This window comes from Mytilus californianus, unplaced genomic scaffold (assembly GCF_021869535.1).
Source record: "Mytilus californianus isolate M0D057914Y unplaced genomic scaffold, xbMytCali1.0.p SCAF_3, whole genome shotgun sequence".
Lineage (NCBI taxonomy): Eukaryota > Metazoa > Mollusca > Bivalvia > Mytilida > Mytilidae > Mytilus > Mytilus californianus.
The window spans coordinates 85,334,943-85,358,046 of record NW_026262679.1 but is presented as its reverse complement, the minus strand read 5'-3'; the positions used below and the strand labels follow the sequence as shown (position 1 = coordinate 85,358,046).

Sequence of the window (23,104 nt, the reverse complement as noted above, 5' to 3'; positions counted from 1 at the left end):
TGCCCTTCCATTATGTGACTCAAGAAAAAATTCCAAAAAATGGGTAACACTTGCATCGAAAAGAGAAAATTGAGTGCACCTTATAATGTTAGGGCGTGTTTGAGTTGTATATTTTGTCTTGAAAACGTATAAAGCAAGAGTATTTGATACATCATATCGCTTCAGATTCTATCATTTTTATATATCAAGGCTACAGGTTGACTTTATAACATCAAAAATTCACAGTACTAAAAAATGCAATATATGGGTCAAGCAAATACCTTTCTGATGAATCATAAAAACAGAGTAGGTGTGTTCGAATAGCAAATTTTTACTTAAAGTACTTGACGACAGACTTTTAAGTTGGATCTTAAAAATGCATATCTTCGAAAAAACTTCATTTTTTGTGTGTGATAATAAGGGTTTATAGTCTTCAACCACTGAAAATTTTTAGTCTGCCCTTCCACGAAATATTTAATTAGAATTTTTTTTAAATGTTTATAAATTTTCGAAAATTCCACCTGACAACCGATCAGATAATAGTTTTAAGTTGACTGCATGCCGACAAGTACATTAACTGATGCTCATTAGCTAGTAGATACATTTGTCTTTTAAAATGCAACTGGCATATAAGGATCGTAATGGTGCTATGTGGATAAATTTATCGGTTTTCAAGAGCTAAATTGGCAGCGCGTCATCCCTACAATGGCTTCCCTTTTTACAATTATAAAAATGAACTGGCGTAATGGGGAGATAATTTTGACGAAGTAGAATCCTGACTGTACAGGTATCGTTACTCGTAACGATCCAGCGCCCTCGTAAGAAAGATCGTTGACTAATATCTAGACGTTTTATATATATCACTGGTTTGTCATTTCAGTCTTATTATTTGCAGGTTATCATTTCAACTACAGTCAAATAAAAGCGTCTAGAAAACATTGATGTAAAAAACATAAATGATGAGCTTATTCTAAAACTTTACAAGACAATCTTATCATTTAAAAACCTGATTTGTCTAACTCGATATTCCAGAGCTATCGTTTCCATTTATGATTATTTCCTTAATAAAGGGACGCTGCTTAAAAAAAAATCAAACCAAGGGTTCCAATTGGAAACGTTGAAGTCATCCCTTCAAAAATTTTACGAACGACATCACGAGTTGGTTGACCGGTATAGAATGTCTGTTTCACAGATGTCGATGGACATGTTCCACTTGCCATTAACCACAATCAGTCCTCTTTTCCTTGAATATGTCATCACCGAATGAGACTTATCGCCTAATTTGTTTTTACATGAACAACTCGACGGATACCACATGTGGGTCTACTTACCCCTTTCGGAGCACCAGATTTCCAACCCTATTTTTGATGGAGTTCATGTTGCTCGATCTCTAATTTTCTAGACTGTTTGTCTATGTCTATTCGTTGTTTTTCATTTTGTTTTTTTTTATTGACATGGCGTTTTCAGTTTATCTTCGACTTATGAGTTTGAATATCCCTTTGGTATCTTCCTCCTTTCCTTCACAAAATCTTCACATGCACTACAATTAATATATGTATATAAATGTTTTACCAGATTACAATTTATGCATCCTTTTGTTATGCATTCAATGAAATTGGTATTTTTTTAACAAATCGTAACTGAACAAACACGTTTTTGGATGTCTCTGTCCTTTCTTAAATAGAATGTCTGCTTGTTAACAAGTCATTTAAGCCACAAGTTATATGGTAAAAAAATTAATTAAATTTTGACTTGCAAAACAATTTCTTCATGGTAAATCAATTGTGCCTTAATGCGCTATCCAATCACAGACAAATTACTGCTTCAATCATCAGAACTGAACATGTCTTTGGAAATTATATTAAAATATCAAACATCAGAAATTTTGTACAAACATGGAACTATTTCAAATCAAAAACGTGATATGAAACACTGAACCATAAAATTGAGGTCTTTGGTAGATGACCCCTGATAGAAGGGCAAGCACACTTTACAAAAAGATTACAGGTCAAACAGTATCAACTAGAGACTCTAAAGAACATGTGTAGGTCACCTATGTCTATGTGCATCTTCAAAAATGGACGCTCTCAAATATTGTAGACTAGAATTGAATTCAAGACAAAAATCAACGTTTGTTGATCGTGCATTGCTGATAATTTTTTTCTGTGTACAGTTTCCCTATATCTTCTTTAGTGTTTGCACAAAGCACAAAAAGGGTCAGGTGCGCTAAACAGTAGAATGAATATACCAATGGGACATTCAAATCTCTTACGTCGAAGAGAATGGAAAATACGAAAAACGAAGAATTAAACCAAACAAATCCGAAAAACACTACATAGAAACCGAAAGACAGAGCAACACGGAATACTTACAATAACCAGAGATGTAACCATTTACAAAAGAAAAAAGAATCCCCAAAACATTACATGAATCACAGAATTATTTCAATTTTCAGTCAGATGAGCATGTTCAACTGACAATTTTTCTACCGACAAAATATACGATTAGATATTCGGAAGTATTCTGATATACACATGTCAGAAACCCAAGGGATAAGGCTTCTTAATGAAAAATTTAAATTGTCTTTGGACAACTCACTTACGTCACACACACACAGCAAAATGTGTTGCATTGACCAAGGTAACTATTGTCTTATACTGCATCATAAAACCATGTTTCAGAACCAAAAATCCAAAATTACATTCAAAGTGTATCTGCTTAAGTATATAAATAAATTGATGAAATTTTAGAACAAATCAGAGTTATTCTACTATAATAGATTTTTCAAAGAAGAAAATTTGTTATCTGACACACATTCACCTTAAAATTCCAAGGGGTTCTAAACAAAGAAAGCAGAAACGATTTTTGTAAATATGCACAGGCATAGCTAGTTTGAAATAAGTTTTTGATCATGACCTTCAATTTACAGTTTTCCATCTTGTACCTGATACACGTTTTGGTAGTGGTGAAGTGGTATACATGCAAAGTTGCATTACCCAACTCCAAGGTTTTTTAGTTAAAGTTAAAGAGTGGCAACGATTTCTGTACATATGCCAAGGGGTGGCTAAGTTGAACTAATAAAAAACTAGAGGCTCTAAAGTCGCTCACCTTGGTCAATGTGCATATTCAACAAAGGACACTCTCCAACATTGTAGACAAGAATAGAATTCATGACAAAAATTTGTTTTGTTGATCATTTATCCTGTTTAGTTTCTCTCTATCTTCTTTGGCTCAAAACACAAAAGAGGATAAAAAAAATCCTCATTTTAGGGCAATCACTCCTATAAAGAGTGACAGTCTACTAAACGGCAAAATTTGTCTTGTTAGTAATTTTGACTTGCTGATCATTTTTGTGATTTAAAATGTATCTTTATTTATTATAATTTTCTATCAAATATGGCAAAATGCAAAAAAAAGGTGAAAATCGTCTTCAAAGGGCAATAACTCCAATGAGGAGTCGTCTGACAATTTCCTTCATATTGTCTTCATTGTAGATTTTGTTTTGATGATCATTTTTGCCTAGCTAAGTTTCTATCTGTCTATTATAATTTTAAGATATAAGGCAACAAGAATGTGCCAATAGTACACGGATGCCCCACTCGCACTATCATTTTCTATGTTCAATGGACCGTGAAATTTGACATTAAAATTAGAAAGATCATATCATAGGGAACATGTGTACTAAGTTTCAAGTTGATTGGACTTCAACTTCATCAAATAAAATTGAGAATGGAAATAGGGAATGTGTCAAAGAGACAACGACCCGACCATAGAGCAGACAACAGCCGAAGGCCACAAATGGGTCTTCAATGCAGCGAGAAACTCCCGCACCCGGAGGCGTCCTTCAGCTGGCCCCTAAACAAATATGTATACTAGTTCAGTGATAATGGACGTCATACTAAACTCCAAATTATACACAGGAAACTAAAATTAAAAATGATACAAGACTAATAAAGGCCAGAGGCTCCTGACTTGGGACAGGCGCAAAAATGCGGCGGGGTTAAACATGTTTTATGAGATCTCAACCCTCCCCCTATACATCTAGCCAATGTAGTAAAAACAAACGCACAACAGTACGCACAGTAAAACTCAGTAGAAGAGAAGTCCGAGTCCGATGTCAGAATAGGAAACAAAAGAAAATAAACAAAATGACAATAATACATAAATAACAACAGACTACTAAAAGTTACTGACATGCCAGCTCCAGACCTCAATTAAACGGATTGAAAGATTATGTCTTCATCATATGAATATCAGGCACAATCCCTCCTGTTAGGGGTTTAGTATTATACTGTCATAAAATATATGAGAAGAACATAACCCGTGTCATGCCAACAACTGGTTTTAGAATAAATGTGTTTAATTCCGATGCAAAGACCCTATAAGTGAATCAATATTAAAGCCAAAATATGCAATCTTTAATGACCTGACAACAGTATCGTAACTATATCCCTTCTGAATAAGTCTGTTTAAAGGTTTTGTTAGCTTTTGAGGTGAATACTGACATTTTTGTGCTTTGTAAAGAATATTACCATAAAAGATTGGATGTGAAATACCCGAACGTATAAGATGTCTGCATGTTGAGTTATATTTACGAATGATGTCCTTGTACCGATGATAAAATTTAGTAAATGTTTTGACTAGTTTATGATATCGAAAACCCTGGTGTAATAATTTTTCAGTAATACATAAATTTCTCTCGCTAAAATCTAATAAGTTGTTACATACACGAGCGAATCGTACAAGTTGAGATATATAAACACCATAAGATGGTGACAAGGGAACGTGACCATCTAAAAATGGATAATTAACGATAGGAAATGAAAAATCATCTCTTTTATCATAAATTTTTGTATTAAGCTTCCCGTTAATGATATAGATATCAAGATCGAGGAATGGACAGTGGTCATTGTTAGTATTAGCTTTATTTAAAGTAAGTTCAACAGGATAAATTTCTTTAGTATACATACTGAAGTCGTCATTATTGAGAGCCAATATATCATCCAAATATCTAAAAGTATTGTTAAATTTTTGTATCAGATGTTGTTTCGATGGGTCTTTGCTGATTTTAGTCATAAATTGTAACTCATAACAATACAAAAACAGGTCCGCAATAAGTGGTGCACAGTTAGTCCCCATTGGAATTCCGATAACTTGACGATATACGGAATCTCCAAAGCGAACAAAAATGTTATCAAGTAAAAATTCAAGGGCAGATATAGTATCAAAGCATGTCCAATTGACATAGTTCTTTTGTTTGTTGCTACTAAAAAATGACCTAAAAGAGTTTGAACATATGTATTCGCATTCCGACTTTTTAAATGCCCATTTAATTAGGTGTGTGAATTTTTTCTTAATAAGAATATGAGGCAAAGTGGTATATAGGGTAGAAAAATCAAAACTTTGAACAGATTCAAAATCACCAATATGTGCATGTAATTTATCAAGTATTTCCAATGAGTTTTTGACACTCCAAAAGTAATAAATTCCACTATTTTCAAATAATTTCACTATTATCAGGTTTTTGATTGTACCAAGTGTACTAGTAAGTAGAATAGACAATTTAGTAGTGGACTACATTGACCAAAAACTTTAACCTGCAGCGGGCACTATCATTTTCTATGTCCAGTGGACCGTGAAATTGGGTCAAAACTCTAATTTGGCATTAAAATTAGAAAAACCATATCATAGGGAACATGTATGTACTAAGTTTCAAGTTGATTGGACTTCAACTTCATCAAAAACTACCTTGACCAAAAACTTTAACCTGAAGCGGGCACTATCATTTTCTATGTTCAATGGAGCGTGAAATTGGGGTCAAAACTCTCATTTGGCACTAAAATTAGAAAGATCATATCATAGGGAACATGTGTACAAAGTTTCAAGTTGATTGGACTTCAACTTCATCAAAAAACGCAAAAAAATGGTCAAAATCATCATCAAAGGGCAATAGTTCTAATAAGGAGTCAATTGACGATTTCGACCATGTTGACCTATTTGTAGAACTTGTCTTGCTGATCATTTTAAAGTTCCTCTGTATCTTTAATAGTTTTCAATTTAGTAGGCAAAAATGAAAAAAAATGGTAAATTTGTCATTTAAGGGCAATAACTCCTATAAAAAGTCATCTGACAGTTTAGACAAGTATGGACAATTGGTAGAGCTCAACAATCTGAACATTTTTGCTCTGGTCAGATTTTCTCTCTTTATAATGGTTTTCAAAATAATAGACAGAACTTGCATTTTACCCCCTATGTTCTATGTTTAGCCATGTTGGCCATCTTGGTTGGCAAGCGGTGTCATCGGACACATTTTTAAACTAGATACCCCAATGATGATTTTGGCCAAGTGTGATTAAATTTGGGAAAGTAGTTTCAGAGGAGAAGATTATTGTAAAAGATTACAAAAATTACGAAAAATTGTTAAAATTTGATTATAAAGGGCAATAACTCCTTAAGGGGTCAATTGAAAATTTTGGTCATGTTTGACTTATTTGTAGATCTTACTTTGCTGAACGTTATTGCTGTTTACAGTTTATCTCTATCTATAATAATGTTAAAGATAATAACCAAAAACTGCAAAATTTCCTTAAAATTACTTATTCAGGGGCAGCAACCCAACAACGGGTTGTCTGATTCGTCTGAAAATTTCAGGGCAGATCGATCTAAACCTGATGAACATCTTTATTCGTGTTGTATTTGCTCTAAATGCTTTAGTTTCAGAGATATCAGCCGAAAACTGCATTTTACCCCTATGTTCTATTTTTAGCCATGTCGGCCATATTGGTTGGCAGGCGGAGTCATAGGACACTTTTTTTTAAGTAGATACCCTAATGATGAGTGTGGCCAAGTTTGGTTGAATTTGTCTATGTTGTTTCAGAGGAGAACATTTTTGTAAAAGATTACAAAAATTTACGAAAATTTGACTATTAAGGTCAATAACTCCTTAAGGGGTCAATTATTTTGGTCATGTTGACTTATTTGTAGATCTTACTTTGCTGAACATTATTGCTCTTTACAGTGTATCTCTATCTATAATAATATTCAAGATAATACCCAACAAGAGGCTGTCAGAGTGACAGCAAACCGGATATCCTGCAGAGGTCGAACCCTAAACAGTTGAGCAAGTATGGACACTACATTTAAGCTTAAAACAGATCTGAATTTGGTTTGCGACTGAATATTTGACACAGCATAGGTTGGTGACACAAAATGAATGTGGTCAAAGAACTGAAAAATTTGAAATTGGACATTTACCTACTAGTATTATGGTCCAATATCCTAAATCTAAGTACATTGTTAGAATTAGCATATTAAAGAACCCAAGAATTCAGTTTTTTATGAAATCAAACAAAAGTTTAATTTAGAACTCTTTGGACCTCAATGTGGACCAATTTGATAAAGAAGCCCAAAATCTCTAAATACATGGTTAGATTCAGCATTTCAAAGAACCCCATAAATTCAATTTTCGTTAAAATCAAACAAAGTTTAACTTTGGACCCTGATTTGGACTAACTTGAAAACTGGGCCCAAAAATCCAATATTTAAATACACAGATTTAGATTCAGCATTAGAAAGAACCCTATTTATATTTAATTTATGTTGAAATGAAACAGTTTCATTTTATCCATATACTTATTAATTTTCTGTTCAAAGGGAAATAACTCAACTGAATAAATGATATAAAAATAGTTCTCTAAAATTATATATGATGTTATATATTTACTTTCAAATTATAATCAATTAAATATCTGCTTAGATTCAGCACATCAAAGAACCAAAACTATTCATTTTTTTTAAAAATTCAAACATAGTTTAATTTTGGACCCTTTGGACCTTAATGTGGACCAATTTGAAAACAGGCCCCAAAATTAAAAATATAAATACATGATTAGATTCATCATAACAAAGAACACCAATAATTCAAATTTTTGAAGAAATCAAACCCTTTGAACATTAATATGGATGGTAAAAGTGAAAATCATCAATATCAATCTTGACCTCCATTTTGTCATCAGTAACAACATATTAAAATTTGAAAAGCTTTGGTTGAATGGTTCATGAGTTTAAGCACGGACACAACTGGAAACACAATTTTTCAATCTTTCAAGAACCATAACTTCTGAACGGTGAGAGTGAAAATGGTCAATATTGAACTTGACCTCCATTTTGTCATCAGTAACAACATATTAAGATTTGAAAAGCTTTGGTTGAAAGGTTCATGAGTAAATGCACTGACACTGTTTGGCAGCCGCCTGCCTGCCCGCCCCCGTACATCACCAAATTAATAACCGATTTTTTTTTATAAAATCCGGTTAAAAACTGCATTACGGTAATTTCCTTAAAATAACTAATTCAGGGGCAGCAACCCAACAACGGGTTGTCTGATTCGTCTGAAAATTCCAGGGCAGATAGATCTATACCTGATGAACATTTTTACCCCATGTCAGAATTACTCCAAATGCTTTAGTTTCAGAGATATAAGCCAAAAACTGCATTTTAAAACTATTTTTCTATTTTTAGACATGGGGGCCATGTTGGTTGGTAGGCAGGGTTGTCGGACACATTTTTAAAACTAGATACCCAAATAATGATTGTGGCCAAGTTTGGTTAAATTTGGCCAAGTAGTTTCAGAGGAGAAGATTTTTGTAAAAGTTAACAGATGACGACGACGGACACCGGACGCCAAGTGATAAGAAAAGCTCACTTGGCCCATAGGGCCAGGTGAGCTAAAAAGGAGAGATATCATGATTGCCAATGACTCAACTATCCACCACCTGAGATCATAGAACATGAGCAAAACTCATACCTAAATTAAACAAGCATTTTGAGAGTATTGCATAGCAATACATAGTCCCCTACTGGGTAAAAATTCATTATACTGGAACAAAATGCTAACTTGTTCTATAACTTGTCATGGTGTAAACATAAGTAAATATCATGTCAATATCTTCAAGCATGACTAAAAACAGTATTGAAAACTGATTATATGAGTGAATTTTTCAAGTCCAAGGACCATAACTCTGCACAAAATTATTAGACCAAAACAAAAATTTGAACATGATCTGTTACTTGTCATGATAAAACTATATACCAATTATCAATCAATATCTTATAAGCATGATGAAAAAAAACATTAGATATGATTAATAATTCTCTAGAATTAGATATGATGTAATACAGTGTATATCTATTTCAAATTATAATCAGATATAATTAATAGTTCCAAATATTTTTTTTTTTCATTTGTCACAAACTAATATAGATTTGTAACTTATCTATAAAATGCCAACAACCTTTATCTACACAATGTAATGTATTAAAATATATACATTAATAAAAATAGATTATTATCTAATTAAAGGATTTCTCTCCATAATTTTTTTTTATATATATAGCATTCAGAAAATTAGTTTATACTAAATAACAAACAAGCCTGTCAAAAAATTCTTCAAATAATTTAACAAAGAATGTCTTTTAAAAAATGAGTTATCTCCCTTTGTAAAGAAATATGGTTTAACATAGTACTCTAACATTAGATATGGTCCAGAGTTATGGTCCATAACTCTGGACTAAATCATCAGACCGGAAAATTTGAACTTGATCTATAACTTGTCATGATAAAACTATATACCAAATATCAAATCAATCAATATCTTCAAGAACGAAGAAAAAAAGGGTGGAAAGCTGATTTGCCAGACTGACGGATGGACAGACGGACAGATGGACAGACAGACAGACAGACGGACAGACGGACGGAGTGCAAACCTAAAGTCCCCTTCGACTTTGTTGGTAGGGGACTAATAAATGGGAATGTGTACATGGGACACAGATGATGCCCCGCTTGCATACCATACAAGTTTATAAAGGGACATAACTGAAGAACAGTAAAAGTGATGCTACCCAAATTTGTACTTGATCTGAGTTTTGTGGTAATAAGTATTATGTATAAGTTTCATAACATTTGGTTGAGGCTAACATAAGTAAGAGAATGGAAACGAAAAAAACAGCAATTTTTCCATTTGTAAAGGGGCATAACTCTAGAATGGTTAAAGTGACACCACCAAAATTCAAACTTGATCTGTATTTTGTGGTAATAAGCATTGTGCATAAGTTTCATAACATTTATTTGAGGCAAACTAAAGTAAGAGAATGGAAACGAAACATTCAGCAATTTTTCCATTTGTAAAGGGGCATAACTCTAGAACGGTTGAAGTGACGCCACAAAAATTCAAACTTATTCTGTATTTTGTGTTAATAAGCATTGTGTATAAGTTTCATAACATTTGGTTGAGGCTAACATAAGTAAGAGAATGGAAACGAAAAATTCAGCAATTTTTCCATTTGTAAAGGGGCATAACTCTAGAATGGTTAAAGTGACACCACCAAAATTCAAACTTGATCTGTATTTTGTGGTAATAAGCATTGTGTATAAGTTTCATAACATTTGGTTGAGGCAAACTAAAGTAAGAGAACAGAAACGAAACATTCAGCAATTTTTCCATTTGTAAAGGGGCATAACTCTAGAACGGTTGAAGTGACGCCACCAAAATTAAAACTTGATCTGTGTTTAGTGGTAATAAGCATCGTGTGTAAGTTTCGTAACATTTCGTTGAGGCAAACTAAAGTAAGAGAACGGAAACGAAAAATTCAACATTTTTTCCATTTGTAAAGGGGCATAACTCTAGAATGGTTAAAGTGACGCAACTAAAATTCAAACTTGATCTGTGTTTTGTGGTAATAAGCATTTTGCATAAGTTTCATAATATTTGGTTGAGGCAAACTAAAGTTAGAGAACGGAAACCAACTTTGGGACGTACGTACGTACAGACGGACAAGGGTAAAACTTAATGCCCCCTCCGCTACAGCGGGGGCATAAAAATAAAAGGCATGACAAAACGTAAACCATTCATCACCTGGTTTATGCTTAAACAATAAAGAAAACCCAAATATGGCAGACAGCAACCACTAAATTATAGGCTCCTGACTTTGGACAGAGACATAAAGAAAGTGGTGTGGTTAAACATGTTTGTGAGTGCTCAATCATCCCCCCTTACCTGGGAAAGGGGTAAAACAGCACAACATAAGAACAAACTTACTTTTTCACCACAATTTTCAATGTATATTAAACCCTTGTGATACACTTTCTAGTGGTTTTGGAAAATCATGCCAAAGTCTGGTTGACAAATAAAATAAAATGTTCACAAAGCCTTCATTTCCCTAAATTTCCAAATTGATATCAAGGTCTGGACTTAGATAAACAATGGTCTCTATACTCCTCCCAATTCAGTATTCAAAAGGAGAAAGGCAAAAGAAGAGCCTATATTGAATACATCAAATAAATATTTAAATCAAAAGCAATATTGAAAATATTTATTAACAATACACTCCTGCATTTACATTTTAAACATGATTAGTGTTCCATGATCTATGTCATTTAAAACACTTACTTTATAAATAAGCACTTTTATTCAAAATATATTATATTATTTTAAACAACAGAAAACCAATAAAAATCATATATACTTGCATTAATAGCACTATTGCAACAAACACATAATTTAACAAGAAATATAAAAACTGCTGGCTAAATAAGGGTCAGTTTAATTAAAATTGCTCATTTCACCTGCTCCTCATTTTCACCCTTGACATAAAAATAAGCAAATGAATATGAGGTGTAGTTATATTTATTTCAATTAGATTGAATTAATGTGATACTGAATCTTGATAAAAGAAACAACCATAGAATCATTACAATTGTAGATGATTTTTTAAGTATACAAGTGTTAAAAAATGGTATATGGAAACTGTTATTGCATATATAGATTTTTTTTTTCTATCTATACTGTAGAAGTTAATTTAGGCAATTATGACTCGACTATCTATTACCATCATTGACCACATCACAGCTTGGTCCAGGGAGGTGAGAATCACTTGGAAAATTTTTGAAGATAAACTGTTAGCACTCAAATGGGATCGATGAAATTTCTATGATGTTAAAGATTTTTTAAAAATAAGAATACAATATGATGCCACTTTACACCAGGCTACTCATACTAATGAAGATGTTTGTCATCTGAAATATTTATTGATTTTTTTTTTTTTAATTTTTTTTTTAATATTATAGGTAAGATTTCTGTGTGTTGACAAACTGTCTTTAAACAACATTTTAAAAACATATAAAACAATTAAATCAGTATTTGGTATTCAATAATAGTCCTTTGCTATTTTTTTACAGAAAAAAAACATTTTCACAACTAACTTTACTAAAGGCAATACTTTAAGAGACTGGTTATATGCATGGCAATCTATTTGCAATTATAAATAAATAAAATTAAGGTGGTACCCAACACCTTGACTAATATTAATTTGGCTCGTTTAATTTTCATAAAATTTTGACAAAATGTTTACTTTGACCCTTTGACAAAAATATAAAAATTTCAAAAAATTTGAACCAACCACTTTATCAGAAAAATTTCGTTGGTTATATAGCAGTTTGACAAACACTAATTTTGATCATTGAGAAGCTTAATATTTCCTTAACAATACAACGTAATTAAAACGTTTAGCTGATTTTTACAGAGTTATCTCCCTGTAGTGTTAGGTACCACCTTAAAGTGTAAATAGAAGAATAATGAAGAAATGAGAAAACAACCTATTATCCAGCAACATGAAGGATAGAGTGACATCTGTACAAGTGCCAACCTTTCCCCTTCTCACTAAAAAAATTTAATTTTCATTAAAAATAAAACTTAATCCAATTTTCTAATAAAGTCCTTTGTTCAGATCTGAATTGGATCTACTATATAAAAGAATTCCCTGTCCAGACAACAAAAAGTAATAAAAGGTGGACAAACAAGTAAACTTATGGGCCAGAGACATTATGCCCTATGGAATTTGTTTAAGATAAGCATAATAATCATCATTGACAAAAAATTCATTCAACACCAAATTGACCAAATATTCATCTCATTTAGCAACAAGATTTTAAATAGTGAAATTGCTTCTGAAAATAAACTGTTAATACAGAGAAATGTCTCGCCTTTTTGTAATTTTGATAATGCAAATGTTGAAATTAAAATTGCAATACTTTAACATGTAAGTTATGCAAATATTCAAAGTCAATGAACCATGACTGAAGGTACATGGCTAAACAATCTCCATGGAAATGAGATGTACCAATGCTAATACAACTGCATACCAAATACCAGTGACTTAACATTAGCGGTTCATCTTAAACTGATCTAATCACAAACTAATACATGTAAACTAAGCAAAAGTTTCAAAGTCAATAGACCATGACTGAGGGGGTGGGGCCAAATATTCTCCATGGAAATGAGATGTGCTAATGCTTATACAACTACATACCAATTAACATTGGCCTACCACTAATGGTTCATCTTGAACTGACCTAATCACAAACTAATACATGTAAACTAAGCAAAAGTTTCAAAGTCAATAGACCATGACTGAGGGGGCAGTGCCAAATAATCTCAATGGAAATGAGATGTGCCAATGCTAATACAACTGCATACCAAATATCATTGACCTACCACTAGTGGTTCACCATAAACTAGACCTAATCACAAACTAATACATTGTTGACGCCATCGCCGTCGACGCCGAAGCCGGAAACAGCATACCTATGTCTCGCTTTTTGACTACGTCCAGGGGAGACAAAAACTAATCAATATGTAATTAAGAAAATAGACAATGATTAAAAAGAAAATGATTACTAAAGCACTTTGTTTTGTATCTTTGACAATTCTATTCAGCTTATGGTTGAACAAAAAGACCAATCAGAAAATATAGGTTTTTTAATGAAGAAAAACAAAAGATTAATACAACAAAACTAATATGACAATGTAAGTCTTCAAAATATTTCATAAATATTATTCACATATTAAAATACTGATTAAATTCTATTTTCCTGAATGGTAACTGAGGCATCATTTACAATTTTTATTGTTTGCTGGTTAACGTTTGTAAGTGAATGAAAAACCTGTTTATTTAATAGTAAAGCTATTTTTCAAAATTATTGTATGAAAGCATTAATGCCCCTCAAATTTAATATCATGAAAAAATCCTATTTTCAAAAATATTTTGATTCTGATTATACCTTTTACTGACTTTTTACATATTTTAACACAAAAGAGAATCAAGCATGTTTAACATGTAAGTGCATGTACAGTCACACATGCACTTTGTACAATGTCTTGAGCACCAAGAAATGAATTATGTACATCATATATTCATAAAAATTTATAGAAGCCTTTCATTTCAATACATTTTTTTAATCTCAGTGATATTAAGAATTTCAAATCGTAATTAATAGCACAAGCAAGTAAACCAAGTTGAGCAATAATGGAAATAAGCTGTCATAAAGATTAAAACATTCAAAACCTCATATGTTAAACTATTTCTATAGAAAGCACTTAAGAAAGAAAAATTACAGTTCAATCATATATAATTTACAAATTTATCTGTACATATAAAGTCCTTGTATAAACTAATGTTTAACTTGCGATCTGTTGCAGATGTTTTATAAGTTTTATATATCCTATAAATACTCAACTAAATATGACCCAACCATGTAGCAAATACATGAATCAAATCTTACATATTTGTGGATTCGTTTATTTCTTAGATACGAATTTTCATGGATCGAGGAAAAATTGCATTTTCGTGGATATTTGATTTCATCATTTTTGCCAGAGTCTGCATAAAAACCTTTTAGAAAATTTGACATCATTGGACGTTTAAATTTGTGATTAACCTATGCCCAGGAAATCCACGAAAATATATTTCTCCAATTGAGGAACTTTTTTGACTCGCACACTATCATAATAAATACATTTTTAATCCATAGGATTATCTTGAGGTGTAACTGTATCTGCATTCTAGTTGATGTCATTCACTGATTCAATCAGTTGTGTATATCATGAAATTCAAAATAACCAGAAAATAAAATGACATTTACAAAAAATGAAATCTACAACTGATTTTATTAATCTACCACACGGTCATCTTATTTCGATGACCATTACATTATTTATATAATAAAGACAAAAATTAGATTAATCTGATTACTCAAAAACTATCTTTCAATTAATATAATATTCATAATTTTATTTACTGAATATCAAGTCAGAAATGTATCTTATGATTATCAATCTCCATTTCCTCAAATACCAAACTTAAAATAAAAATCATCTCTATCAGGACTCACAACACAATAGTTGAGGAATTAGCAAATCTTTATAACAACAAATCAAAATACAAATCAAAATTTAACCTATGATTACTAAATTCAAACTAATCTCCAAAGAGGCTTAATAAATCTTAAGTCAGAGTGACCTAATTTCTGTTAGATGCTACTACACTCCCCTAGAAGCATCCATATACCAATTTATGTGCAGACAAGTCACCTACTTTCTGCGATTTGAACTTAAGACACATAATTTAATATTAGTGATGAATTTCAAAACTTAGTCACAGCCCTGTCCATGAAATATGGAATATTTGATCTTGGGTCTGTCTCACAAAGATGCATCTGCATGACTATTTGACTGTATTTCTTTGGGTTCCTTTGAACTAGCTGCAAATGTGAACTTATACGTGTATGTCAATGCCAACATTTATGCTAAGGGTATTCCAATAGCTCCTCTTCTTCTTTGAGGTGATGTAAAATTGTTCATTATATATACTAGATACTTCACTTGCAGACAACAAAATTCAAACGGAGATAATTGTGTCTTCATAGCATAAAACTGTTTCAATCATAACCTTTCTCGTTGAATTTTGAAAAGGTCCGTTTTTACAACAACAAAAACTTTGGTGTATTAACCTACCTATGTTATTTACATTTGTATATGATAAAAGATTGATGGCATCCTCTTTGGAACTGGCATTGAAGTGCATCGCTCACAATGCTATTCATTAAACATATATCAAGACATTTTACATTTATTTTTGTCTTGTTTGGATTTGCTTAGTTCTGGATTACTACTAGAAGTCCTGATTGACTTTGGTTGGGAGACATGGTTATTGTGAGTGGGAGGTTCCATTTCATGGCATTCTCCAGATTTATCTTTTTCAACAGTTACCCAATTTTCTTCACCTGCAAAAAAAATTCTTTTAATTAAAAACTGATAAAAATTTCACATACATATATTTCTCCAACAGTTTATTTCTTGATATATAGTGGAAGTGATTTTTTGTGATGCATTTATTTATATGAGTGCAATTCTAGAGCATTTTCATCAGTCTTTTCTTAATATATAATTACTTGCTGAAAATAACAACAAACTTTTTCATATACTATACAATATATATCTTATAGGTACAGGAAAAATTAAGTTTATAGTGTGCCAGTATCCTAAATATCTTTGTAATATTGACCACTGGACATTGCAAACTAATATTTTTATCATAACTTAAAGGAATAATTCTTGAGAGTCATATAATTGAACATAGCAAAATTAGATCTGCTAGTATGGTTAAAACTGTGAAACAAGCTGGACAGGTTTTATATCACCATCCTTTTATCAGCAGGAGAGTTGCATACCTGATGAAGCTAGTTTGTCTTCTCATTGTAAATATTTCATATATATTTACAAACCAGATAGTGTTAAAATACATGGTTAGGCAAACTTCAATTTTTATGTGTAATTGTATTAAACTATGTGATAATCAATCCACACTCAAACATATATCTATTTTTCTGCGTTTTAGAGAATAGGGGGAAAATGTTGTCTAAAAGGAATGTAGTTAAAAACAGTATGTGTTTTGGCGGTTTGTCTGTAGTTAAACAGTTTGATGAGGTTCAGCATCAATGTCCTGAGATGTGCCTTGCACTTGCCCCATTACACAGGTTTCCATATCAATTTTCTTTAGTCAAGTTTTTGAGGTTTTTCCTGGGCGGCTAGGTTATGTTAAAGATAGATATATACATACATTTATAGAGATAAGGGAATTTTGTGCTTCATGGTTGCCATTATTCATATGTTTATTAATTCTATATATATATATATATGTTCCCATTTTGGAATATACTTGTACTTGTATTGACATATAGAATATATATTAAAAGCCAGCTCAGTCAGTCTGCATGACTAAATGCATTCATTTTGTTAGTTGTTATTGAAGTGTTGTTAAGACATAAAGATATTCAGCCATGTGCCTATCTCCTGGGCAGAATCTTCCACTATTTGGAAATTGTCATCCATGTATTTTGAATTATATGTCAAAGTTTATTTTCAAAACTCTGTAAAATATCATTCATTTTTATTAGTTTTTTTTGTCTTTGTTCTATATTTATGTTGTCTCTGTATAGCGTATTTATATGTGTTGTTCAAAGCCAGATATAAGTTGATATATTGCACTGGTACTTTATTATATAGATACAAGAAGATGTGGTATGAGTGACAATGAGACAACTCTCCATCCAAGTCACAATTTGTAAAAGTAAACCATTATAGGTCAAAGTACGGCCTTCAACACGGAGCCTTGGCTCACACCGAACAGAAAGCTATAAAGGGCCCCAAAAATGACTAGTGTAAAACCATTCAAACAGGAAATCTTGTCTCTGGTTTTGGAGATGCATGTCCTTCTTTCAATTTTTGATTATCAATGGAATTTCAAACAAAGAGGGTTTTTCTCAGCTACAATTTCATCGAAGGGTGACAACCCTGAGATGAGAAGTAGCCAAGAAACATTCTCTAGTTCAAAAGACCTTTGATAATCTGTGTATTGCTGTTTTCCTAGGCAACATCATTAACATAGGTTCATGACTTAAGTAGCGTGATATGGAAGATTATCTAAATAAAAGAACAGAGTTCCAATGTCCCCCACGTTGCACATATTTTATATTTCCAAGGGGCATAACTTTTTTAAAATAAAAAGTCGATCATCCACCATTATAGAACTTGTCCGGGATATTGCTGATATTAACCTATAGTAAAAGTTTTATAAAAATCTGGCAAGAATTGTACCAGTGAGAGTGCTAACGAGGCCATTTTCCATAAATTTAATATTTCCAAGGGGCATAACTCGTTTAAAAAAAGTCGATCAGCCACAATTATTGAACTTGTCTGAGATATTGCTGATATTAACCTATAGTATAAATTTTATAAAAATCTGGCAAGAATTGTACCTGTGAGAGCGCTAACGAGGCCATTTTCCATAAATTTAATATTTCCAAGGGCACAACTCTTTTAAAAAAATAAATGTGGATAGTGTCCAGATGATGCCCCCGCTTGCATATCATATAGTTATAAAGGGACATAACTGAAGAACAATAAAAGTGACGCTACCCAAATTTGAACATGATCTGAGTTTTGTGGTAATAAGCATTGTGTGTAAGTCTCATAACATTTGGTTGAGGCTAACTTAAGTAGAGAACAGAAACTAAAAATTCAGCAATTTTTCTATTTGTAAACACGCATAACTCTAGAACAGTTGTGTGTAAGTTTTATAACATTTGGTTGAGACAAACTAAAAAATTCAGCAATTTTTATGTTTATAAAGGGTCATAATTCAAGAATGGTAAAAGTGTCGCCACCAAATTTCGTACTTAATCTGTATTATGTAGTAATAAGCATTGTGTATAAGTTTCATAACATTTGGTTGAGGCAAACTAAAGTTAGAAAACGGAAAGAAAAAATTTGTACTTGATCTTAGTTTTGTGGAAATGAATATTGTGTATAGGTTTCATAATGTTTGGTTGGGGCAAACTTAAGTTACAGAATGGAAACTAAACATTTTGCAATCTTTCGAATTATAAAGGGGCATAACTCAATAATGGTTAAAGTGACACTACCCAAATTCAACTTGATCTGTGTTTTATCACTGGAAGTCAAAATTAAACATTGCATTGTATAAAGCATTGATTGTAGTTGATTCAACTATAATCATGGACAAAGGAAGATAACTCCAATTTTAAAATTACTTGACATTTAGAAGAAAATAAAAATTTTGCAATTTTTCCATTTATAAAGGGCCATAACTCTAGAACAGTTAAAGTGACGCCACCAAAATTCAAACTTGATCTGTGTTTTGTGGTAATAAGCATTGTGTATAAGTTTCATAACATTTGATTGAGGCAAACTTAAGTTAGAGAAACGGAAACTAAAAATTTTGCAATTTTTCCATTTATAAAGGGCATAACTCTAGAACAGTTAAAGTGACGACACCAAAATTCAAACTTGATCTGTGTTTTGTAATAATAAGCATTGTGTATAAGTTTCATAACATTTGGTTGAGGCAAACTCAAGTTAGAGAACGGAAACCAATTTTGGGACGTACGTACGTACGTACAGACAGACAAGGGTAAAACGTAATGCCCCCACCACTTAGGCGGGGCATAAAAAGTTAATCGGCCACCATTATTGAACTTGTCCGAGATATTGCTGACATTAACCTATAGTATGAGTTTTATAAAAATCTGGCAAGAATTGTACCTGTGAGAGCGCTAACAAGACCGGACGGACGGACGGACACACACCCGGTTTTTCCATGTCCCCCACAACGCTTTACGCGGGGGACAAAAAAAAGATTACAGCAAAATTTGAGAAAATTGCAATAAAGTTTTTTATATTTGATCTAAGGGAGCCTTCTTGAGAATAGAAAATGGACTTTACAGTAAGCTTCAGTTATAATTGTCTTAACACATACATAATAATTCATGTACAAAAATGTAGTCTAAAAACTTTTTAATAACTATGTTTTAAAATATCAAAATATTTATAATTTATTACTAACCTGAACTTCTATCATTCTGTTTGACAGCTTCTCTTGTTGTCCTTCCTGTTAAAGCATCCAGTATTTCATTTATACTAAAGTGATGATGGTCTGAAATTATCAATAAATACTTCTTAAATTCCTCACTAACATTTTGTAATTCTAGCTTCTTATAAAATAATCTTGCTCTAACTATTAAATGAAAACTGTCATGTATACATCAAGCAATTAATAGCTGAGTCAAGCCATTTCAAACTACAGTAAATTCAGAAATAATGGTGTGCATTTATTATTGCTATTTCAGTGTTCCAGCTAGGATTTCAAAAGGGCAGGGTGCCAATCCTGAAAAAGGGCATTTAACGCGTGATATTATAATATGAAAAGGTCATGTTTTAATAAAGATTATATTCAAACATTGTTTGTTCATTGAATCACTGGTTATGTATATACAAGAACAACATCATTAGCCCAGAGAAAAACTATCTTTCTACTTTTTAGGCTGAAAACTTATCAAGCAGCTTGTCACACAAGTTTTAAATCATTGCTTGGCACAGTTAAGCTTTATATGCAGTATTTTTTGAAAAATGTCCTGCTTCATTCTGTTTCTATGGTCTGACACACTTTACAAGTTTCACCTTTCTACCTTTTCTGTGCTTTATGACAATACAGCACAAAACAGCTGTAAATGCACAATGTTAGGATATAGTGAACAGTGAAAATTTGGATTGAAAATAAAAAATACAGAAAAAGATGACCATGGCACCCTACCAACCCTGCTACTAAGACCCTCTTTAACTTTTCCCATAACTCAAAACACCTAAACATATAAATTCTAAAGCCAGAAGTATGAAGGCATATTTTATAATATCTTAGTAGGTTACTCAATGCTAGGAAAAAATAAGATTGAGTTATCTTTCTTTAGTGGGTGTGCTCCTTCTTTGGAGAATAATAAACAGTACGTCGAAGATGTAAATACGATCAACAATATGGCGGCCGATTTTGTTATTTTCGTATAAAAAATGAAGGCAGTCAATGAAAAATACGTCTTAATTTGCTATTTATTTCACGGAAAACAATAAGAGCAATGTTTTTAACGAGTTGATTATGGTTTTCGACTTTCTGTCAATTACGTTTTCTCCATGAAACTACGGTAAACATTGCTAATTGTGCCCAAGTTGTATGAACATTTCTTCAAGTTCAAAGACAAATGCTGACTGACCGATTCTATTTGAATGAATTAATGTTGATGATCATTAAATGACCCATCCGATAAACGGATTTCCTATAACAACAGATTATGACACCTGTTGTAACCGTTGATTAGCTTGGGGTCGTAAACAAAGTCATATACTTGTCGCCAGGTAAATTTTCGTAATTGGCTGATCATATCAATACGAACAAAATAATATACCAATCGATCTTCAAAAAAGGAAGGGCGCCCTGCAAACTGTAAAAAAGCCACACAGCGGCACTCGGGAAAGGGCGGGCGGACCGCCCTGTGAAAACGACCTAGCTGGAACACTATTTTTTAAAAATGGACAAAAATGCGAAAGTTAATTATTGAGATTTCACTAAAAATCTGCTTACAGATATAAGAATCAGATATTCGAATGCGAGTTCTTATTATTGCGAAATCTCCAAGTTGCATTATTCCCATTAATAAAAACCTTGCAATAATTTCTGAATTTACAGTAATTCTTATTTTGTTCTCATGTTGTGCTGGTACACCACTGTCCAAGGTAAGAAGATTGTTAAGTGTACATAAACATGTTTAACCCCGCCATATTTTAAGTGTACCAAAGTCCTGAGCTTGTTATTCAGTTTTTGTCATCGGTTGTTGTCTGTCATATTTTTTTTTTTTCCGTTTATTGTTTTGTCCTTAATCTTGCCATTAAATGCTATGTGTCGCTAGGTAAACTCAATTTGAGACAGTAAAATCTACATTTACGAAGGCCAAGCTTAAAATATAATAGTTATCTCCAAATTATCAGAAGGCAGCTACCAAAATTTCAGTTTAGAAAAAAAACATTTTATTAATTACTTTATAAACGTTCTTATTACTGTGGATTCATTATTATAAGTAGTTTACCACAATTCTTTGATTCAGGAGTACAGGTAAACCATAAATTTAAAAATTCTATGAAGTGCAAATTTTTATAAGCTTGTATGTAGACTTTGGCAAAACCAGGAAATCAAATATCCATGAAAACATAATTTTTCCTCAATCCACAAAAAATAAATGAATCCACAGTATCATAAATTGGATGGGCAAAGTAAAAATTAATGGTGAAATGAAAGCTTATGAATTACAATGGACAAAAATTAATAACACAGTCAAATAGAAATCACCACTTTTTTTAGATGGGAGCAATTGCTCAAACTGCAAACATATCTCTACTAAAATCTATTAGTTATCTAATATCCATGTCCTTTAGTCTCTGGTTGATTGTTGTTTCATTGGCAATCTTTCCACTGCCTTATTTTATATTTTATATTAATGCAACTTTTTGCTTTATATTGGTGCTTTATTTTATATAGATCAATAATTTATAACATTTTGTTATTGGGGATGTTTTTGAACAAGCTGAAACCAGGTGACAGAATTAAAACATGTCCTCTTGAAATAAATTTCCATGATTTGTAAAACCATCTAATTAGCATGTATACAAACCTGGTCTTCTTTGTCTCAGAAGTGTCAGGGCATCTCTTACTTGCTCCTGTGTATATCCCATCTCAAGAGATTGTTGTACAGCTTGTATTTCTAAATCATCTGTCCAAGTATAAAATCTTAATTAAGATCTTCAGAGATTCAATACAGCATACAGCTAGGGGTAATACTTATACATGTGTCTTTTATCTACACTGGTATATTGTACAGGAAAATAATTTTGGAGGTAGAGTTATCTCCCTTGGTAATGCAAAATGCTTAAAAAACTTATATAAATATAAGGAATATCATATTTTTTCTTATCTTGAATTTCTCTTGATTAAATTGCTCTGATGCAGTTATTGATCGCTTGTCTATAATATATGTCTTTAATATTCACAAAAGTATAATTTCATTGACTATGAAAATCTCAATTGTCTGTTATTTTCAAAATACTGCCTTTTTACAAGACTCCCAGGATCAGTTTTTCATCGATTGATTGATTGTCGGCTGCATAATGTCCAGAGGTAAGCACTTTTTGAAGGACTTGCACAGTTTTTTTATATCTGTGCACAGAAGATTTTTTTTTAGTTTATTAGATGAAAGGTTGAATTTCTTATTAAAACTAAGGAGTTTATAGAAAACCATAAAAAAAATTAAAGGCATGTTTTGATCAGCATAAAATAGAGCCTTAATATATATATATACGTCTAAATATGTGACAACTTCACGACAGATGTT

At 32.0% G+C, this 23,104-nt stretch overlaps 1 protein-coding gene across 1 annotated transcript in view; it reads right to left on the bottom strand.

The window, feature by feature from the left end:
* Window positions 1-11,334: 11,334 nt before the first annotated feature.
* LOC127735283 (uncharacterized) overlaps window positions 11,335-23,104 on the bottom strand; it is a 35,068-nt gene continuing 23,298 nt past the window's right edge. The window contains exons 8-10 of the mRNA XM_052245409.1: window positions 22,388-22,486; window positions 19,738-19,827; window positions 11,335-16,096 (exon numbers count right to left, since the gene is read on the bottom strand). Coding sequence (XP_052101369.1) covers window positions 15,927-16,096; window positions 19,738-19,827; window positions 22,388-22,486 — 359 coding nt within the window. The 3' untranslated portion in view covers window positions 11,335-15,926. The remainder of the gene's footprint in view (window positions 16,097-19,737; window positions 19,828-22,387; window positions 22,487-23,104) is intronic.